The 17,015-nt window shown below is 39.8% G+C and overlaps 1 protein-coding gene across 2 annotated transcripts; it reads right to left on the minus strand.

The window, feature by feature from the left end:
- Positions 1-2,949: 2,949 nt before the first annotated feature.
- Positions 2,950-7,249, minus strand: LOC149958788 (uncharacterized). 2 transcript variants are annotated; one of them, XM_090165036.1, is made up of 2 exons: positions 7,134-7,249; positions 2,950-3,999 (listed from the first exon to the last, which is right to left on the minus strand). In XM_090165036.1, the coding sequence occupies exon 2, from the start codon at positions 3,991-3,993 to the stop codon at positions 3,115-3,117; it is 879 nt and encodes a 292-aa protein (XP_090021162.1). In that variant the 5' UTR covers positions 3,994-3,999; positions 7,134-7,249; the 3' UTR covers positions 2,950-3,114. The 2 variants fall into 2 exon arrangements, with proteins under 2 accessions (XP_090021162.1, XP_090021163.1); XM_090165037.1 differs by having other exon boundaries at positions 7,130-7,249.
- Positions 7,250-17,015: the final 9,766 nt, after the last annotated feature.

The following is a 17,015-nucleotide window of genomic DNA, read 5'->3' on the forward strand; positions in this document are numbered from 1 at the left end:
ATTTTAGTATTTTAAAATACTCAATTTTGGAACATTTGCTTTAAGCAGAAATCCATACCTCTACTTGGAATGCTTGTCTCGATGTGGTTGACGGTTTTTTTGACGTCACTATGTTAATTGAACAAACAACAAGGTGAGAGGGGAACGCGCGCAGAGGGGATTTTATCTCTCGTAGGCGGGGCCAAAGCCGTCAGAGTGATCTTACCATAAGCGATACGCCAGGATAAGCATTCCAAGTAGAGGTATGGATTTCTTCTTTAAGTAACAATAATTTTTAGAAATAATTATATCGGCGCAGAAACGGTAGACAACTCACCGGAGTTACTCGAACGACAACGTTGAGAGTCACGTGAACATTATTCACGGTTTTCTTTTCGCGTTTATAATTCGAAGTCGTACTCTTTTATAACTTGAAGACGACGCCGTATTTCTTTCGAACTTATGTGACGTGTATTGTAATATCATAAGTGGATCATTCTCTCTAAGTAGACAAAACGCTATGCTACCTATGACTAGAGTCTCTGTCGGGGTCGGTCTGGCAGCCCTTTACAACCGCCCTATACTCAACTTCACTCTGAATTTATACTGCCGAATCTAACGTTTCATACATCTCTTATGGTACGTCTCACGTCTGAAACGTGTCTCAAGTGCCCGAGAGGTAGAAATTTTGGGGGTTGGCTCTTCGAATTTCTCCCCCCAAAAAACCTCTACCATATTTGTTCAAGGTCAGTTTCAGATCCAAGTGTAGAGTTTTGTTCAATAAACGCCCCTTTAGTTGCCGTCTTGACCACTCGGCAGTGGCGTAGCTGATGGTCCGCAGGGCCCGCGGTGCGGGGGGGGGGCCTCGAGCTTCGGGGAGGGGCCCCGCTAACCATAAAAAAAATTAAAAAGGGGTCCTCATAGAGATTTTTGCGGGGGGGCCTCTGAGTTCTCAGCTACGCCACTGCCACTCGGTGGCGCCTCCGCAGAAATATTTTCAAAAATTTTCTCTCTGGAGTTTGCTCTCTATACAAGCTCTGACGTCGCGAAACCCAGACTAAGATACAGATATTTTAGTGACCACGTGACTAACGTCACTAATGATTTTCAGCAAAGAGAAACCCCCACAACATGGCGACCGTTTCCACTGGTAAAGCTAGGGAGAGCAGACGACGTGATACATCTCTATACCCGACCGAGACCCGGAATTTGTATACTTAGAGAGAATGATCCACTTATGTTAATATCTTTAGCTCTTAAATAAAAATACTGAATATTACAATTTTCCTGCTCAACAAATCGAGAGATAATTATGGCAAGTTGTTCCTTTTCTAGCAACGTGCGTTTTAGAAATCGTAAAAACTGATTTAAATTGAATGCCTTGTATCAGAGAGTGTATTCTTGTATATTATAGGAGAAATCAGACTGCGGAGACACATTTAAAGTAAAGTAGGGTACACGAAAACAGGTGTTTGTCTTTAGACAATGCTCACAGTTATACATAAGGCCGAGGGGTCGGACATTTACCAAAATCCCGTAAAACTTGTTAAGGTTAACGGTAATAGTTAGTGTAGGGAGCTGTTTGCTCGCGTGGCATGAAGGGCTAGCCACCACCCTCCTACGCATTGTAACCCGGCCACCTGAATTAATGGCTTTAAAAGTCGTTTGATGACTTAGTTCTAAGGTGGTGCCTTGGGTATTAGCCTAGCTGATTATTATAAAAAAAAAAGAAACGGGGCGCTACCTGGGTACGGCCAACTTCGATTTCCTGCGTAATCGAAGTTGGCGGTACCGGCCGCTATAAACATAGAGATAGAAAAGAAATAGAGGCACTATTGTATCTGGCGAAGTTGACCGCGAGTGCCGACCCCCTTTTCGCCAATGTACTAAGCCATCAGATGGGCAGATAACGTGGCGCCATCGATACGCGGTGAAATGAAATACATTATGCCTTTTTGAAAATCAACTGTTATTTGATGAAACAAAGGAATGATAGATGGCGTTGCAAATTCTGCCCATCTCCGCTTTCATACATGCACGAGGGCGGGGGATGAATTTTCCCAGTCAAAAACAGGGGTGCCTTAACGCGGTAATCTTCCCTCTATTTCTTTTCTATCTCTATGGCTATAAATGTCCATCCAACTTCGATTTTTAGCGTGATCGAAGCTGGCCGTACCTAGGTAACGATTTGAAATTGTTATGGTATTTTCCTGCGGGCAAAATTTATAATAAATTAACACACCCTTTATTCGAGCAAAATGATTTACGAAATAGAAGCAAGGCGCGCCCTGGCAAGTTGAAAAAAAAAGGCAGGGTGCGCCCTGGGAAAACGGAAAAACCACGGCATTTGAAAAAAGCACCGGGGGCGACGCCCTGGCCCGACTACACCACTGCAAATATTAACGGTCAAAGTGAAATCACGCTTACGTTTTTTCTAAGAATTTAATTTCACGAACGTCTAGATACTCCTGACGTTGTCGTTCAAACTTCTAGAGCGTCCTGCTTAGGCTCTCTATTCTCGCATTTGAACTCCACAAAAAATTTGGGGAAGAGTCGCCAAAATACCACCATTTGTTGGATTTGAAAAATGATTATTGTTAAAAATATTTTATTTTTTAAATTTCGGTATTTTGCAACAAAATACTAGAAAACCGTATTTAAAATAAAATACTAAATACTTGTTATAAAAGTATTTAAAATAAAATACTAAATACTTGTTATAAAAGTATTTAAAATAAAATACTAAATACTTGTTATAAAAGTATTTAAAATAAAATACTAAATACTTGTTATAAAAGTATTTAAAATAAAATACTAAATACTTGTTATAAAAGTATTTAAAATAAAATACTAAATACTTTTTAAAAAAAGTATTTAAAATGAAATACTGAATACATTTAAAATGAAATACTAAATACTGAATATGCATTTAAAATAGTATTCTAAAGGCCAGTATTTAAAATACTACCCAACACTGCACTAGCGCCATCTCTAGATTCGTTACTGAACCACTATTTAATAAACGAAATAATATAAACAAACTGGAAAGTGGAATCAGTGTATTCAACTATTCATCCTTGTTTCGATAACCGTCACCAGATGGCGTTCGCTAATTTAACAAAAGCGTCTATTTGGTTAGATATGAAAATTGGTAGGAACGGATCTGAAAACGCTGTATAATCTAATATTTTTCAAATAAATTAAGTAACACAAAATAATGGCGATAGCGGCTAAGGCGGCAGCGCCACCTACGTGAGTCACGTACATTAAATTAACCAAATTCGAGTAGGACCCGACCGGGTCGTAGTCGTCGATTTTTCGGGACAAGACGCCCATTTGACAAAGCCAGGAACCGTGCACCAAACAGAAAACAGCCCTGATCACCGCGAAACCGATGGCGTGTCGAAATTTCATTTCAAGAATCAAAACAACGCAGACACTCAACACGGTGAGAGACATAAGAAATTCGGTGTAATTCTCGATGGTGGACTGCCCGACGTAGTACTGGAATTTACTGTCCATATCGACGTGGGTAATTCCGTCGATTAAGTGGGTATCGTTGCCCACGTAGGGTAGTTCGCCCACTTTCACTTTCAATTCCGTGCTTTGTTGAAGGTGCAGTAGCATAACCTCCAGGATATGCGCCACGACTAAGCTGACGTATCCGGAACCCTTCGGCAGTATTTTGCTGTTAGCTTTTATGACGTCAACGGCTCCGCTGATGACGTAACCGAGGTACAGAATGTGGTGAGACGGTTTGTCCGGGTCGTTCCGTTGCAGGATGGAGGCTACGACGCACGTCAGGCCGCCGGTTATTTGGAACAGGCCTTCCACCGGTGTCTTGGGGCAAAAGCCGAAGTGGTAGCTGGACTGGCTGACGTATGGTTCGGTCGGTTTGTGGTCGGGTTGCTTCTGCTGGGACTTGAAGTATTTGTGCAAGGGCACCGCCAGCCACCATAATCCCAGAAGGACGAAGGATACTCCTGGAACTACAAAACCGGCGATGTCTTCCATGGCGATCTGGAAATACAGGGTTTTTTGGCTTAATTTATGCGTGTATTTTCCTACTAATGAATTTAGGCTTTCTACTGAAGTTACTGGGTTCCTACTAAAGTTACTGGGTTCCTACTAAAGTTGCTGGGTTTCATACTAAAGTTACTGGGTTTCCTACTTAAGTTGTTGGGTTTCCTACTAAAGTGGTTGGTTTTACTACTAAAGTGGTTGGTTTTTCTACTAAAGTGGTTGGTTTTCCTACTTAAGTTGTTGGTTTCCTACTAAAATTGTTGGTTTTTCTACTAAAGTGGTTGGTTTTCCTACTTAAGTTGTTGGTTTCCTACTAAAATTGTTGGTTGTTCTACTAAAGTGGTTGGTTTTCTTACTAAAGTGAGTGGATTTCCTACTAAAGTTGTTGGTTCTCCTATTGAAGTTGGTGGTCTTCCTACTAAAGTGGTTGGGTTTCCTACTAAAGTGGTTGGTTTTCCTACTAAAGTGGTTGGTTTTTCTACTAAAGTGGTTGGTTTTCCTACTTAAGTTGTTGGTTTCCTACTAAAGTGGTTGGTTGTTCTACTAAAGTGGTTGGTTTTCTTACTAAAGTGAGTGGATTTCCTACTAAAGTTGTTGGTTCTCCTATTGAAGTTGGTGGTCTTCCTACTAAAGTGGTTGGGTTTCCTACTAAAGTGGTTGGGTTTCCTACTAAAGTTGTTGGTTTTCCTACTAAAGTGGTTGGGTTTCCTACTAAAGTTGTTGGTTTTCCTACTAAAGTGGTTGGGTTTCCTACTAAAGTTGTTGGTTTTCCTACTAAAGTGGTTGGTTTTCCTACTAAAGTGGTTGGGTTTCCTACTAACGTTTTAGGGTTTCCTTCTAAGGTTTATGGGCTTCCTACAAATGTGGCTGTGTTTATATCTGAAGTCTACAATATTATTACAGAAGTATGACACTCAGAACCTACAGCGGGTTTCGTCGTCATTTTGGGTCATCAGTGCCTGGCTAGAAAAAAATGTTTTCCAAATAGACATAAGTGTGGTAAAATATTATCCACCTATGTTAATACCAAGAGCAATAACCTTTTATAAAATGTCATCCACATCATTATTAAGGTTAAGCCAACGATCAAAAACGTGTACACAGAACGTGTAACAGAATAGACATAGTTTTAGCGTGTACTCCGTACGCGTTTCCAAGGACGGACTTAACCTCTCAATTATCCTAGTTTGTCACCATATGTTTATACGTTAGACTAGATAGATATTTTTCAACTGTTCTGGGATTTCGAGGTAAGGTAGTTGATGTAGCTCTTTGACTTCATTTTACTCCGATTATGTCCTCAATCCTGTTCTGGAACTAAGGTGTACACTAACAAGGAGACTACCCAATTTGTTACACACCGATTTTGGTAGACCTTCATGTAACTTGAAAAATGATAAAGAGATTTTATTCAATGGGCAAGGGTTTTACCATGGCAACGAAAAATGTTTTTGACAACATAAAATAACATGGGATTTTGACCGATTTCCCTGTGAAAAAAATTTAAAAAATTGATAAAAATGTGACCAATTTTGATTTTTTTCGTCAATTTTTATAAAATTTTTATAATTTTGGTATTTTAATTTTTTTCAATTTTGTAAAATGACAGGTGGGAGGGACCCTTGGAATCGGTCATAATCCCATGTTATTTTCAATGGGAAAATTTCCATTTAAGTTGTCAACAAACATTTTCCGTTGCCATGGCAAAACCGTTGCCCATTGAATAAAATCCCTTTAGGATTTTTCAAGTTACATGAAGGTCTACCGATGCCCCGAGTTTGAACAAAATCGGTGCGTTACACCTCGGGTCGTCTCCTTGTAAATGCACATTCATTAATCTAAAATTAAAATTATCGAATACTAATAATCAGCTAAGCTAATACCCTTGGCACCACCTTAGGCCCAAGTCATCTTGCGACAAAATTAAAGCCTTTAAACAGGTGGCCGGGTTACAATGCGTAGGAGGGTGGTGGCAAGCCCTTCATGCCACGCGAGCCAACAGCTCCCTACACTCACTATTAATAATATTAATTTTTAACTTAATTTATGTTACTCTTATTTTATTTTATTTAAAAATCAAAAAATTAATATAATATTTGGAAAAAATATCATTTTAAACTCTTCACTCTTTTGTATAATCTTATCATAAAAAACTAACCTTGATAATATTCAGGGTAAGCCAGCCGTCGAAAACGTGTAGGGATAACTTGTAAAAAGGTGCAGGCTGTACACACAAAGGCACGTCTACACTTTACAAGTCTCCCCGTTCACGTTTTCTCGCAGTGGCTTAACCCCTCTATAAATTCGCTGTGACAATTAATTAATCAACACCGAACACATTTTTCCGAGTTACCGCGCAATCATCAGTACAGAGCCCCCTAGTGTCTAACATACGCCCAAACCGAAATTTACTACAACCCAGGACGGTAATATGTTACTCAGTTCAAGGACAGTAGATACAGGGACGAGAAAGTGTATTGGCGGGCCTGGCGGCCTCTGTTGGAATATATCACCTGAAACGACCTAAACGCAAGGAGAGTTAGTTGTAAACAAAAAAAATGGCGGTCATATAATTTTAACGGTTCTTAACGAGGTTTAAGTGTTCAAAACAAATGGGCTTTTTATTATTTACGCTCGTAGTTTTATTTTTAATTTAACATCAAAATGGTAAAAACTAACTACAATAATACTGTCCATGGTGAACCACGTCTTAACAATGGCCGCGGTTTGTTTACATCTAACTCCCCGTGAATATGAAGACGTTTAAAATCGAAATTTTTTTCCTGCTTTCTCGTCCCTGTATCTACTGTCCTTGCTCAGTTCCGTTGCGAGTGTCACTGTATTAGGCGATATTATAAAGTCAGATATGCTTGCTCAACTTGTTAAAATGGGATAACGAAATAGTACAGTTAAAGCCTACGGATGAATTCATAGGCTCTTGGGTGGGAAAGCTAATGGAAGCATAGTGGAAGGTGGCCTTTCCCATCAAAACAAGAAGGCCACGTTACTTTATTATATCGCCTATTGGGAAAATTTCAGATATTATTGAACACAATCGGCAGTGTCCTACTTACAATTGTTATATTATTTATGATATAATTATGCAAGGAAGCGATTAAAATCGCACCTACCTCCGGAGTTAATTCCTCTCTTTAACGTAACGTTGCTTCCAGCGGCGAATTGAACCAGGACTCTAACCATTAAAGTAAGCGCGTTAGGTGTGTTATTTCATCTACATACGCGTGCTCTAGTTTTGTCAAATGCAGACATTCACCGCGTATGCCTAAACCAAGAATATTTTCATTTCTACTTGGGGATAGTGACTCTACCGAGACGATTTGCCAACCCCCTCACGCTCTCACAGTAAGCTTCCTCCCCCTAAACCACAATCAAATCAGCCGGGTATCTCATGAACTGACGTCCCCCGACGCCATTGGAGCGCCGGTGACGTTTTATCTCCCTCCCTCTCGCGGAAGGGGGATAATTCGACCATGATTCCCGGTGATCCACTCATCAGAGTCATTCTTCCTGGTTGGAATAAAACCATTCTTGCCTCGGCTAAAAAGGTAAACTATACGCCGACATAAATTTCCAACGCTCACATTTTTACTCGTGAAAATTTTTTACGATTCATTTGTCGTTTAATATTGTTTTTTGCGAGTCAGTTCCAAACTAATTGTCACGGGTGTAATATTATCCAATCTTTGTTTCAGTGCGACTGTATTTTCCACTATTTGTGTTTGCAACGGCGTTTAATCGTAAATTTTATATACCATTGTACTTCCGATGACAGAATATTATCAGCACTTTTTATACAGGGTGTCTGAATTTGAAATTTTTAGGATTAGCGTAATACCATCTCATAAGTAAAGGTCTACCATAGAGGCCCATGGTAACGGCGTTGTTCTTGAGAGAAGAAAATTAACGTACAACAATAGTGCAGTAGCGACATCTTCTTTTTTCAAATTTCTCCATCTAAAATATTATCTTACTTGGTAGAGCAGCCACGCTCGCGTTGATAAATACCACACAAAACGCGTCTAAATCTCAAATTTGAAAAATAAAATTTCATAAACACAGTTTTAGGGTCTGATTAATCATTTTGCAAAGATAAGTGTTAATTTTAAGTTTTAAAGCGATAAAAATAAAACCCGCGTGGTTCAAAGTTTAAAAAACGTTCGGCTGTGCGCATTCATAATGCATTTCGCAGAAATTTATTTCAGAAATACATAGTTGATGACGTAGCCACTAGGAGGTGCAGATTATGAATACCTACCTCTTAATAACGGGTATGTGATCTTAAAAACTTTGGCCTAGACCTTTGCTTATTAAGTTATTGACACTTTAAGATAAATAATAAAACGTTTCATAAATATTGGATTAAAAATCGTTGTTTTGAAAATGTTTATTTTTCACCGGCAGCTGTTAGACAAAATGTTTCTATCAGAAAGTTTTAGAGCGTACTCGAAAAAGTAGATATTTCACACCGAGGTACGAGGTCATGAAAAATAACAAGTGGATACTGTGAGGCAATAAGTTTTTTGGAGGCCCTAAATTAAGAATTAAAACAAAACGTACAACGGTCAGAATACACACAATCCTTCTAATGTGTTAAGTTTGTTTGAGCTATTAACAGCAACCTGCAACGCCGGTATCACAACCAAAATATATCCACGGTCACACATATATACAAATTTACACTTATTTGTTACTTCTAGTCATACTTTGAAAGCATCGAAGATTCCTTCGATCAGTGTCACTCTTATTTTTTACTTCTGATAACACTTATTTGTTACTACTAGTCAGCCGTTGAGTGTCACACTTATTTCTTCTGATTATACGACAAAGACTAGTTCGACCAGTTTCATACTTATTTGTTACTTCTGATCACACTTATTTGTTTTTCTGATCACACTTATTTGTTACTTCAGATCACACATATTTGTTATTTCTGATCACACTTATTTGTTATTTCTGATCACACTTATTTGTTACTTCTGATCACACTTATTTATTACTTCTGATCACACTTATTTATTACTTCTGATCACACTTATTTGTTATTTCTGATCACACTTATTTGTTATTTCTGATCACACTTATTTGTTACTTCTGATCACACTTATTTGTTATTTCTGATCACACTTATTTGTTACTTCTGATCACACTTATTTGTTACGTTGAGTGTCACACTTATTACTTCTGGTCATACGCCGAAGACTAGGTAGATCAGTGTCATACTTAATTGTTACTTCTGGTCATACGTTGAAAGCGCGGCCCACTCTGAACGGCCTTGAAAAACGCCAGAGGGAAACGGGCGCGTAGACCTCTATAAACACGCGGATTTACAATGTTGGAAATTGCGGGGGTCCGTATACGCTGAGCAAAAAACCTTACTTAGAATTAAAATTAAGGAATGTATTTGCAACTCTAGGTTATATGTAAACCACAGCTATTAAAAAATATAACTTTCATGAAAATCGACTTAAATTACGGAACTCTATGTAGATTTTTAGGCGAAAATATAAAACCACGAAAATTGGGGTCCCGTAAATTACACTGAAAACTATACTTAAATTTAATATTTACTGATATAACCGAAGTTGTAGGTTCGCTGAATCCTAACCTATCCAATAATATTTTTTTAACGTTATAGGACTTAATTTTAAATAAAATATCTACCACACAAAGCGAAACCACCGAAAATAGTAACTTGGGCATTTGCCCAACTTCTAGGGCTCCGAATTGAAAACTTTATGAAAGGCTATCAATGGCGATGTATGTATGATTCGAACGAGATATCATTGCCTCTTCTATATAGCCCTAAGCGTTGAAGAGATATGCGCGACACGGCGGCATCGGCATCGGCTACACTGTACGTGAGACCATAAGTGGATCATTCTCTCTAAGTAGACAAAACGCTATGCTACCTATGATGACTAGAGTCTCTGTCGGGGTCGGTCTGGCAGCCCTTTACAACCGCCCTATACTGTGTATCACCTCAACTTCACTCTGAATTTATACTGCCGAATCTAACGTTTCATACATCTCTTATGGTACGTCTCACGTCTGAAACGTGTCTCAAGTGCCCGAGAGAGAGAAATTTTGGGGGTTGGCTCTTCGAATTTCTCCCCCCAAAAAACCTCTACCATATTTGTTCAAGGTCAGTTTCAGATCCAAGTGTAGAGTTTTGTTCAATAAACGCCCCTTTAGTTGCCGTCTTAACCACTCGGTGGTGCCTCCGCCGAAATATTTTAAAAAGTTTTCTCTCTGGAGTTTGCTCTCTATACAAGCTCTGACGTCACGAAACCCAGACTAAGATACCCGACCGAGACCCGGAATTTGTATACTTAGAGAGAATGATCCACTTATGGTGAGACTAATACACACAAATCCTTAGGATTGTGTGTAAAAACATGTATCATCTATAGCATTTTTTACCAAAGATTAAATTAAACCTCTTTTTTTGACAAATTACAGATTTAAATTTAGTATTTAATAGTAGTGCATTTTGTACTAGAAATTATTATCAAGTTTGTCTTGAAGTCGAATCATCCCTGTTTATTCCCGTGAGCAGCGTACATTAATGGTGCAAACATTTTTCGGTGAAGCTAATGGTAATGCTTCTTGAATTGGACAGTTGATTAGTGTTAGGTATCCCAACAGAAATCCAAGTTATGGGAGCGGTTCGTGACGTCAACAACACCGGAAATGTCAATCCAAAGCTCCGTGGAGTAGGCCGTCAAAATATCGATATGGAGGTCCCAGTCTTAGCCTACTTCGTGGCCAATACTCGCTCAAGCATTAGACGCGCAAGCGACGACATAGGATTGTCAAGGGAATATGTCTAGAGACTCTTGACAGCCACCGTTCCTATCTCCACTTCCGACTTCGGTCAGGTTTGGGCTGGAAACTGAGCTTCGGCTCAGGCTAACGGAGAGGGTCCGTGCCAACTGGCCGCCTCGGGGGATTGGGTAGCCTGCTGTGAGGGCACGGTGGTCCTGTTTCCCGGTCTTTTGGGGCACACCGGGATCTCCAGTGTCAGCTGTGCCGGGTTACTTGGGCTGCTGTGTGCTCGTCGTTCCCCTTTAGGAGCTCTCTCCAAAGGGTTTGACTCCTTACCTACGTAGGTAGGGTGTCGGCTGGAGTTGCTATAGCATCCACTCTTAATCCCACTGCTGTGTGTGAAGTGGGAATTGGTCCACCCATTGCTGCACCTTCTGCTGGGTTGAGTGGCTCGCGTCAAAGGTGCGACCATCAGTAGTAGGGTACTACTACCCATGCTGGATTTGTCACCTGTACGGGCTAGGGGGACGCTGGCGTAGCGAACTATGATGATAGGCTTCCTGTATAAATTCTGACACACTGACAGCCACCGTTTTCATCCGTTCCAAGCGACCCTACATCAAGGACTTCTGATGGCGATTTGGAACGACGATATGAATTCCGTACTTGGCTTTGTATTATGCCCGACGAAAAAGCGGATTTCCTCAATCTTGTATTAGTGTCCGATGAGTGCACCTTTTCCAGAGACGGACCTTTCAATCGTCGAAACGAACACATGTGGAGTGACATAAATCCTCACTGGGGATTTCCCAATCACCACCAAGATCAATTTCGTCTGAACGTATGGGTAGGTCTCCTTAGAGAAATAGTTATCGGCCCATTTTTTTGCCTATTGATTTAAAAAAAACCACACATCACGTCGGTTACTCTGCAGTATTGATATGCAAAAAAACCACACTTCACGTCGGTTACTCTGCAGTATTGATAAGCAAAAAAAAACCACACATCACGTCGGTTACTCTGCTGTATTGATATGCAAAAAAACCACACATCACGTCGGTTACTCTGCAGTATTGATATGCAAAAAAAACACACATCACGTCGGTTACTCTGCTGTATTGATATGCAAAAAAACCACACATCACGTCGGCTACTCTGCTGTATTGATATGCAAAAAAACCACACATCACGTCGGTTACTCTGCAGTATTGATATGCAAAAAAACCACACTTCATGTCGGTTACTATGCAGTTAGGATTTGCCATAAAAAACCACACATCACGTCGGTTACTCTGCTGTATTGATATGCAAAAAAACCACACATCACGTCGGTTACTCTGCTGTATTGATATGCAAAAAAACCACACATCACGTCGGTTACTCTGCAGTATTGATATGCAAAAAAACCACACTTCATGTCGGTTACTATGCAGTTAGGATTTGCCATAAAAAACCACACATCACGTCGGTTACTCTGCAGTATTGATATGCAAAAAAACCACACATCACGTCGGTTACTCTGCTGTATTGATATGCAAAAAAACCACACATCACGTCGGTTACTCTGCTGTATTGATATGCAAAAAAACCACACATCACGTCGGTTACTCTGCAGTATTGATATGCAAAAAAACCACACATCACGTCGGTTACTCTGCTGTATTGATATGCAAAAAAACTACACATCACGTCGGTTACTCTGCTGTATTGATATGCAAAAAAACCACACATCACGTCGGTTACTCTGCAGTATTGATATGCAAAAAAAACCACACTTCATGTCGGTTACTATGCAGTTAGGATTTGCCAAAAAAAACCACACATCACGTCGGTTACTCTGCAGTATTGATATGCAAAAAAAACCACACTTCATGTCGGTTACTATGCAGTTAGGATTTGCCAAAAAAACCACACATCACGTCGGTTACTCTGCAGTATTGATATGCAAAAAAACCACACTTCATGTCGGTTATTGTGCAGTAAGATAAACTATAAACCGAAACGTAAATTAAAACGGAAATTTAATGAACCCATTATATGCCTGGCAAAATCTATAACGTTACAAAGCAGTATAGGCTTCGAGCTTGGGAAATATAGCGCCATCTGCCTTAATATCCGTGAACTAATATGTACAGCAATAGCGGACGACTTTTGAATTTCAATGATTTTCGGTTGAGACTTTCAGCTGTTGCGCAGAGATAATTTTGAACAAGCAGACAGCTTTCATACATTCAATTTAAGGCTACGTTCAGCCATGGAAGAAAAAGTAAGGGAATCGAAAGGAAAGCGTGCTTCTCTCTCTATCCGTAAGGCCTCACACCCACAATTGGGAGAATTCAGGGGAGGAAAAAGAGGGGTATCCTGGTAAAATTTTAGTGACGTCATCGTGACGTAAATCTGGAGTAAAACCACTTAACGACCTCTATCGAGTCTTTTCACGAAATTCACGGTATTGCCTTAGTAAACACGTGGAAGAAGAGTAATATTCCGATTCATGCCCGGATTCGAATTTTTTTTCGAGATATTGGATTACATAGATGGCGCAAAGTAGCTAGCAGGTCACGTGATAAAATTTACCAGGATGCGGCCCCTCTGTTTTCACCCCACCCCATCCTCCCGTTTGTGGGAGTTCGGCATCAACACCAGGGTAGAGTTTTGTAAAAGAATTCGATTCCCTTACTTTTTCTTCCATGGTTCAGCAGCAGTCAACGGAAAAAACCGATGGATTTGATATTTTCCACCGATGAGCTTTTTCGTCATAATGACGTCGTAAGTTGCTGAACGCTTTTATTCAGTCATCAGTGTTTTTTAAAATGCTTTTATAGTAGTTTTACGTCAGAAATGACGTTAGTCATCGGAAAAACCGACTCTTCCAGCCGATGACTTCGGTGAGTAACCGATGACTACCGTGACGTCAAAACCGGAAACGCGACAAAGCGTACAGTAGGAAACCGATGTCACCGATTACTAATCGGTGAGTCCGATGAGCTCTGCTGAACGTACCCTTAAACTAAGCTTATAGGAGACATGACGCATGCGTAAGGAGATAGAGGTGGCCAAGAACTTGTACCATGTGACCGACGAGCAACTAACTTATAAATGGTAACAAATGATGCCAGATATCCCAGGAATCGGCGATAGCAAGGTACACTAGGTAAAGTTTCTTTCGGGAAACATTTGAGCGCCATCAAACGGTGGAAACCTTTAGAAAAAGTCACGTGGTTATAAAATTGCTTTAAAGTTTACCGTTGAACAGCGAATAATTCTTTATCGTTTGAATACGACACCTGGTGAAATAAATTCAAACTATTTCGAGAATTATGGGAAATAGCATTTTACCCAGAGTTCTTTGAAATTTTTCCAGAAATATCGTTTGCTTAGGATTAGTTTTTTTTAAATCGTTCCGGCATTATCTTATAGTGTTTTCCATTTGATTGCTCGAGATTCGCTCCGAATCTGTCATAGATCTCGCCCCAATCGACTAGAGTAAAACCGCAAATGGAACATGAAATTACCATATTCTCGCACTTGGTTGTTTTTCGTCTGCTAGTAATTTGAATTTTCGCGTCTTGGTCTGCCATTTTGCAGATCGGTTTTGGGCGATCTCGGAGCACCCGAGAGCGGGAAATGGAACACGCGAAACTTGATCGGAGCAGATCCGAGCACGCAAATGGAACATATAATATTAATCCGAGCGATCTATAGCGCTCGAGAGCAGTCAAATGGAAAACGTTATTAGTAATTTAAAGGGATATTTAATGATAATGAAAAAGTTGAATACTTTAAACAGGTAAGCAATTTATTCCTAAACTATTCTTTATAGTTTTCGTACATTTTATAGATAAAGTTGAAATTTGTAGCTAAGCCTAGGTGGTAATGTGAGGAATAGAAATCTCTTATACATATTTCAAACATGGAAAACCAAAAAAGTAAGTTGCATTTACAGTGTAAACAGAGACTATAGTGGATAGACTCTGGTGTAAATATAGTTACCGTTGCTATTGCTATGTAATTTTTAATATGAAAATCGCGAAAATGTTGATACCCATAATACCTAGCGAATCCCCAGTAGATGGCGCATTTCAAACGATAAAGACACATTGACCTTTCTATAAATTCCTAGCTAAACAGGCCAATCACTGTCACAAAGACATCTTAGAGCTACTTCAGTAGGACTTGCAAACTTAATTACTCTTTGGATTTAAAAATTATGCTTATGCTCATTCCTATTTGATTGGTACACATAAACTCGATTTTCAAAATATAGCTAAGGTAGCCTACGTGAAGATAGTATATTTCAAAATATAGTAAGTCCAAAACTTAACTATTTACAAAATCCTAGAGATATAGTTCATTAACTATTTTTAATGGTTTGTAAAAAGCTATAACCGTTAAATGAGTAGGAGTTTTATCAAAAATCCATTATTTATCCAGACAACTAGGTTGGCCGGTTTGCCAGATAATCATTTTATGAGCCGCCCTGGTTCGGGAAAAATCGGGCCAAACCTTCTGCCTCTCTATACACAAAAGTAAATAATCACGTAAGTAGTATTTTATAGAATTAAATAAATCTTTAAAAGTGTAACTTTTAAAGAAAGTCACACTTAAAATTTATTTTGGTTTTTAAATATTTTAAAAGAAAAAATATTAATTTATTAAACTTAATTTAACGACGACTCGGACATTAATATTATTGTCGTGATCGTGATGTTAAGTCTCTGACTTGAAAATTGTAAAAAAATGAAAGACTTAAACTAGAACACGTTTTTAAGCTAGGCTTAGTGGAGCAGCCCCAATGTTTGGAACACGGCCAACCTTGATCGTGGAAGCGCGTTATAGAAGTTGGCAGTGCTATGACGAATTTGCGGGAACATTTTAACAAGTTAGCTACGACCAAAACAATTTATGCTATCTCCTATTACCTCTCTCTCCAAGCAATGAAGAATCCTTCCCCTCTTCAAACCGAAAAGGCGCACCCCCCTCGCATGGCCCCCTGGCCCAAAATACTCCCCCCCCCCCCCCCCCCATCCATAGGTCATCAACACTTTTGGTCTCCAGTCTCCGGTCCTCCAGTCTCTACTGGAAGGTTGGGCCTCCATTCTCCAGATTTCCAGTCTCCATTGAAATTTGGAGTGGAGGAGTGGCAGTGGCGTAAATAGGCCCCCGCAGACCCCGCAATGCAGGAGGTCCACAGGGCCCCTAAATTCATATCAAATAATGTGCTAGATAGCAACTAAAACCCAGCCTAGGTTGTCTTAGTTACGCCACTCCGGGAGGGGTTAGCACTTTTGCCTCGCAGCAAGAGGACCTGGGTTCGATCCTAGCTTGTGGCACTGGGTGAAAACTCGGAACAACTCCTTCTGCGTAGAGTTTGCAAGTTCTCTCCCCACTGGTTTAAGGGGTTTTCCCCCGAGTTCTTTGGTTTCCGCTTTCCATAAAAACTTGTTGAGGTTAACGGTAATAGTTTATTGTAGGAAGCTGTTGGCTCGCCACCACCCTCCTACGCATTGTAACCCGTCCACCTGAATTAATGGCTTTAAAAGTCGCTCGAAGACTTGGGCCTACGGTGGTGCCAACGGTATTAGCCTAGAGGATTATTATTATTATAATGTATGCCAACGTTGCAGAAAATTTGCCTCTACTTGCCATTGCTTTTCTACTCGCTGCTCCAGACGACACATATCCCCGTTACAATATTTCGTTCCCCCACCCCCCTAGGAGATGGCAACGAGATAAAAAATATGCAAATTTAAAGTCGAAAATCGCCAAAAATCACTAAAATGGGAAAATGACCAACTTGTGGGCCCCTAGCGCCAAAATGAATATGAGGCTATCGAGGATCTGATATTTTCTGTCGATTGAGTACAGCTCTGCGTAACAGATAAATTAACTGAGGAAATTTCGATTAATCGTAAATACTTTGGTTAACTGTTTATTTATGGATATCATCCATGGATAAACAACGATTTAACAAGCAAAAAATAATTTACATTTTCGGATAATTGTAGGTTATATCAAGAATGTATTTATTTATACTCAGGGAGAATGAATTTGTCGAGATTATTTTTAGCGTTTTTCCAATCCCACCCGTTGGGGCCCCCGGTATGCTCCTCCGCTTTAATAAAATCAAATAATACTGCAATCTCATTGGTTCTTAAAAATTACGTTTTTCGACGCGATTAAGGCTGCTGCGAGGACGCAAAAAATAAGACCGCCTCCTACCTACC

The sequence above is a fragment of the Leiobunum rupestre genome, chromosome 2 (assembly GCF_980474605.1).
Source record: "Leiobunum rupestre chromosome 2, qqLeiRupe1.1.hap1, whole genome shotgun sequence".
NCBI lineage: Eukaryota > Metazoa > Arthropoda > Arachnida > Opiliones > Sclerosomatidae > Leiobunum > Leiobunum rupestre.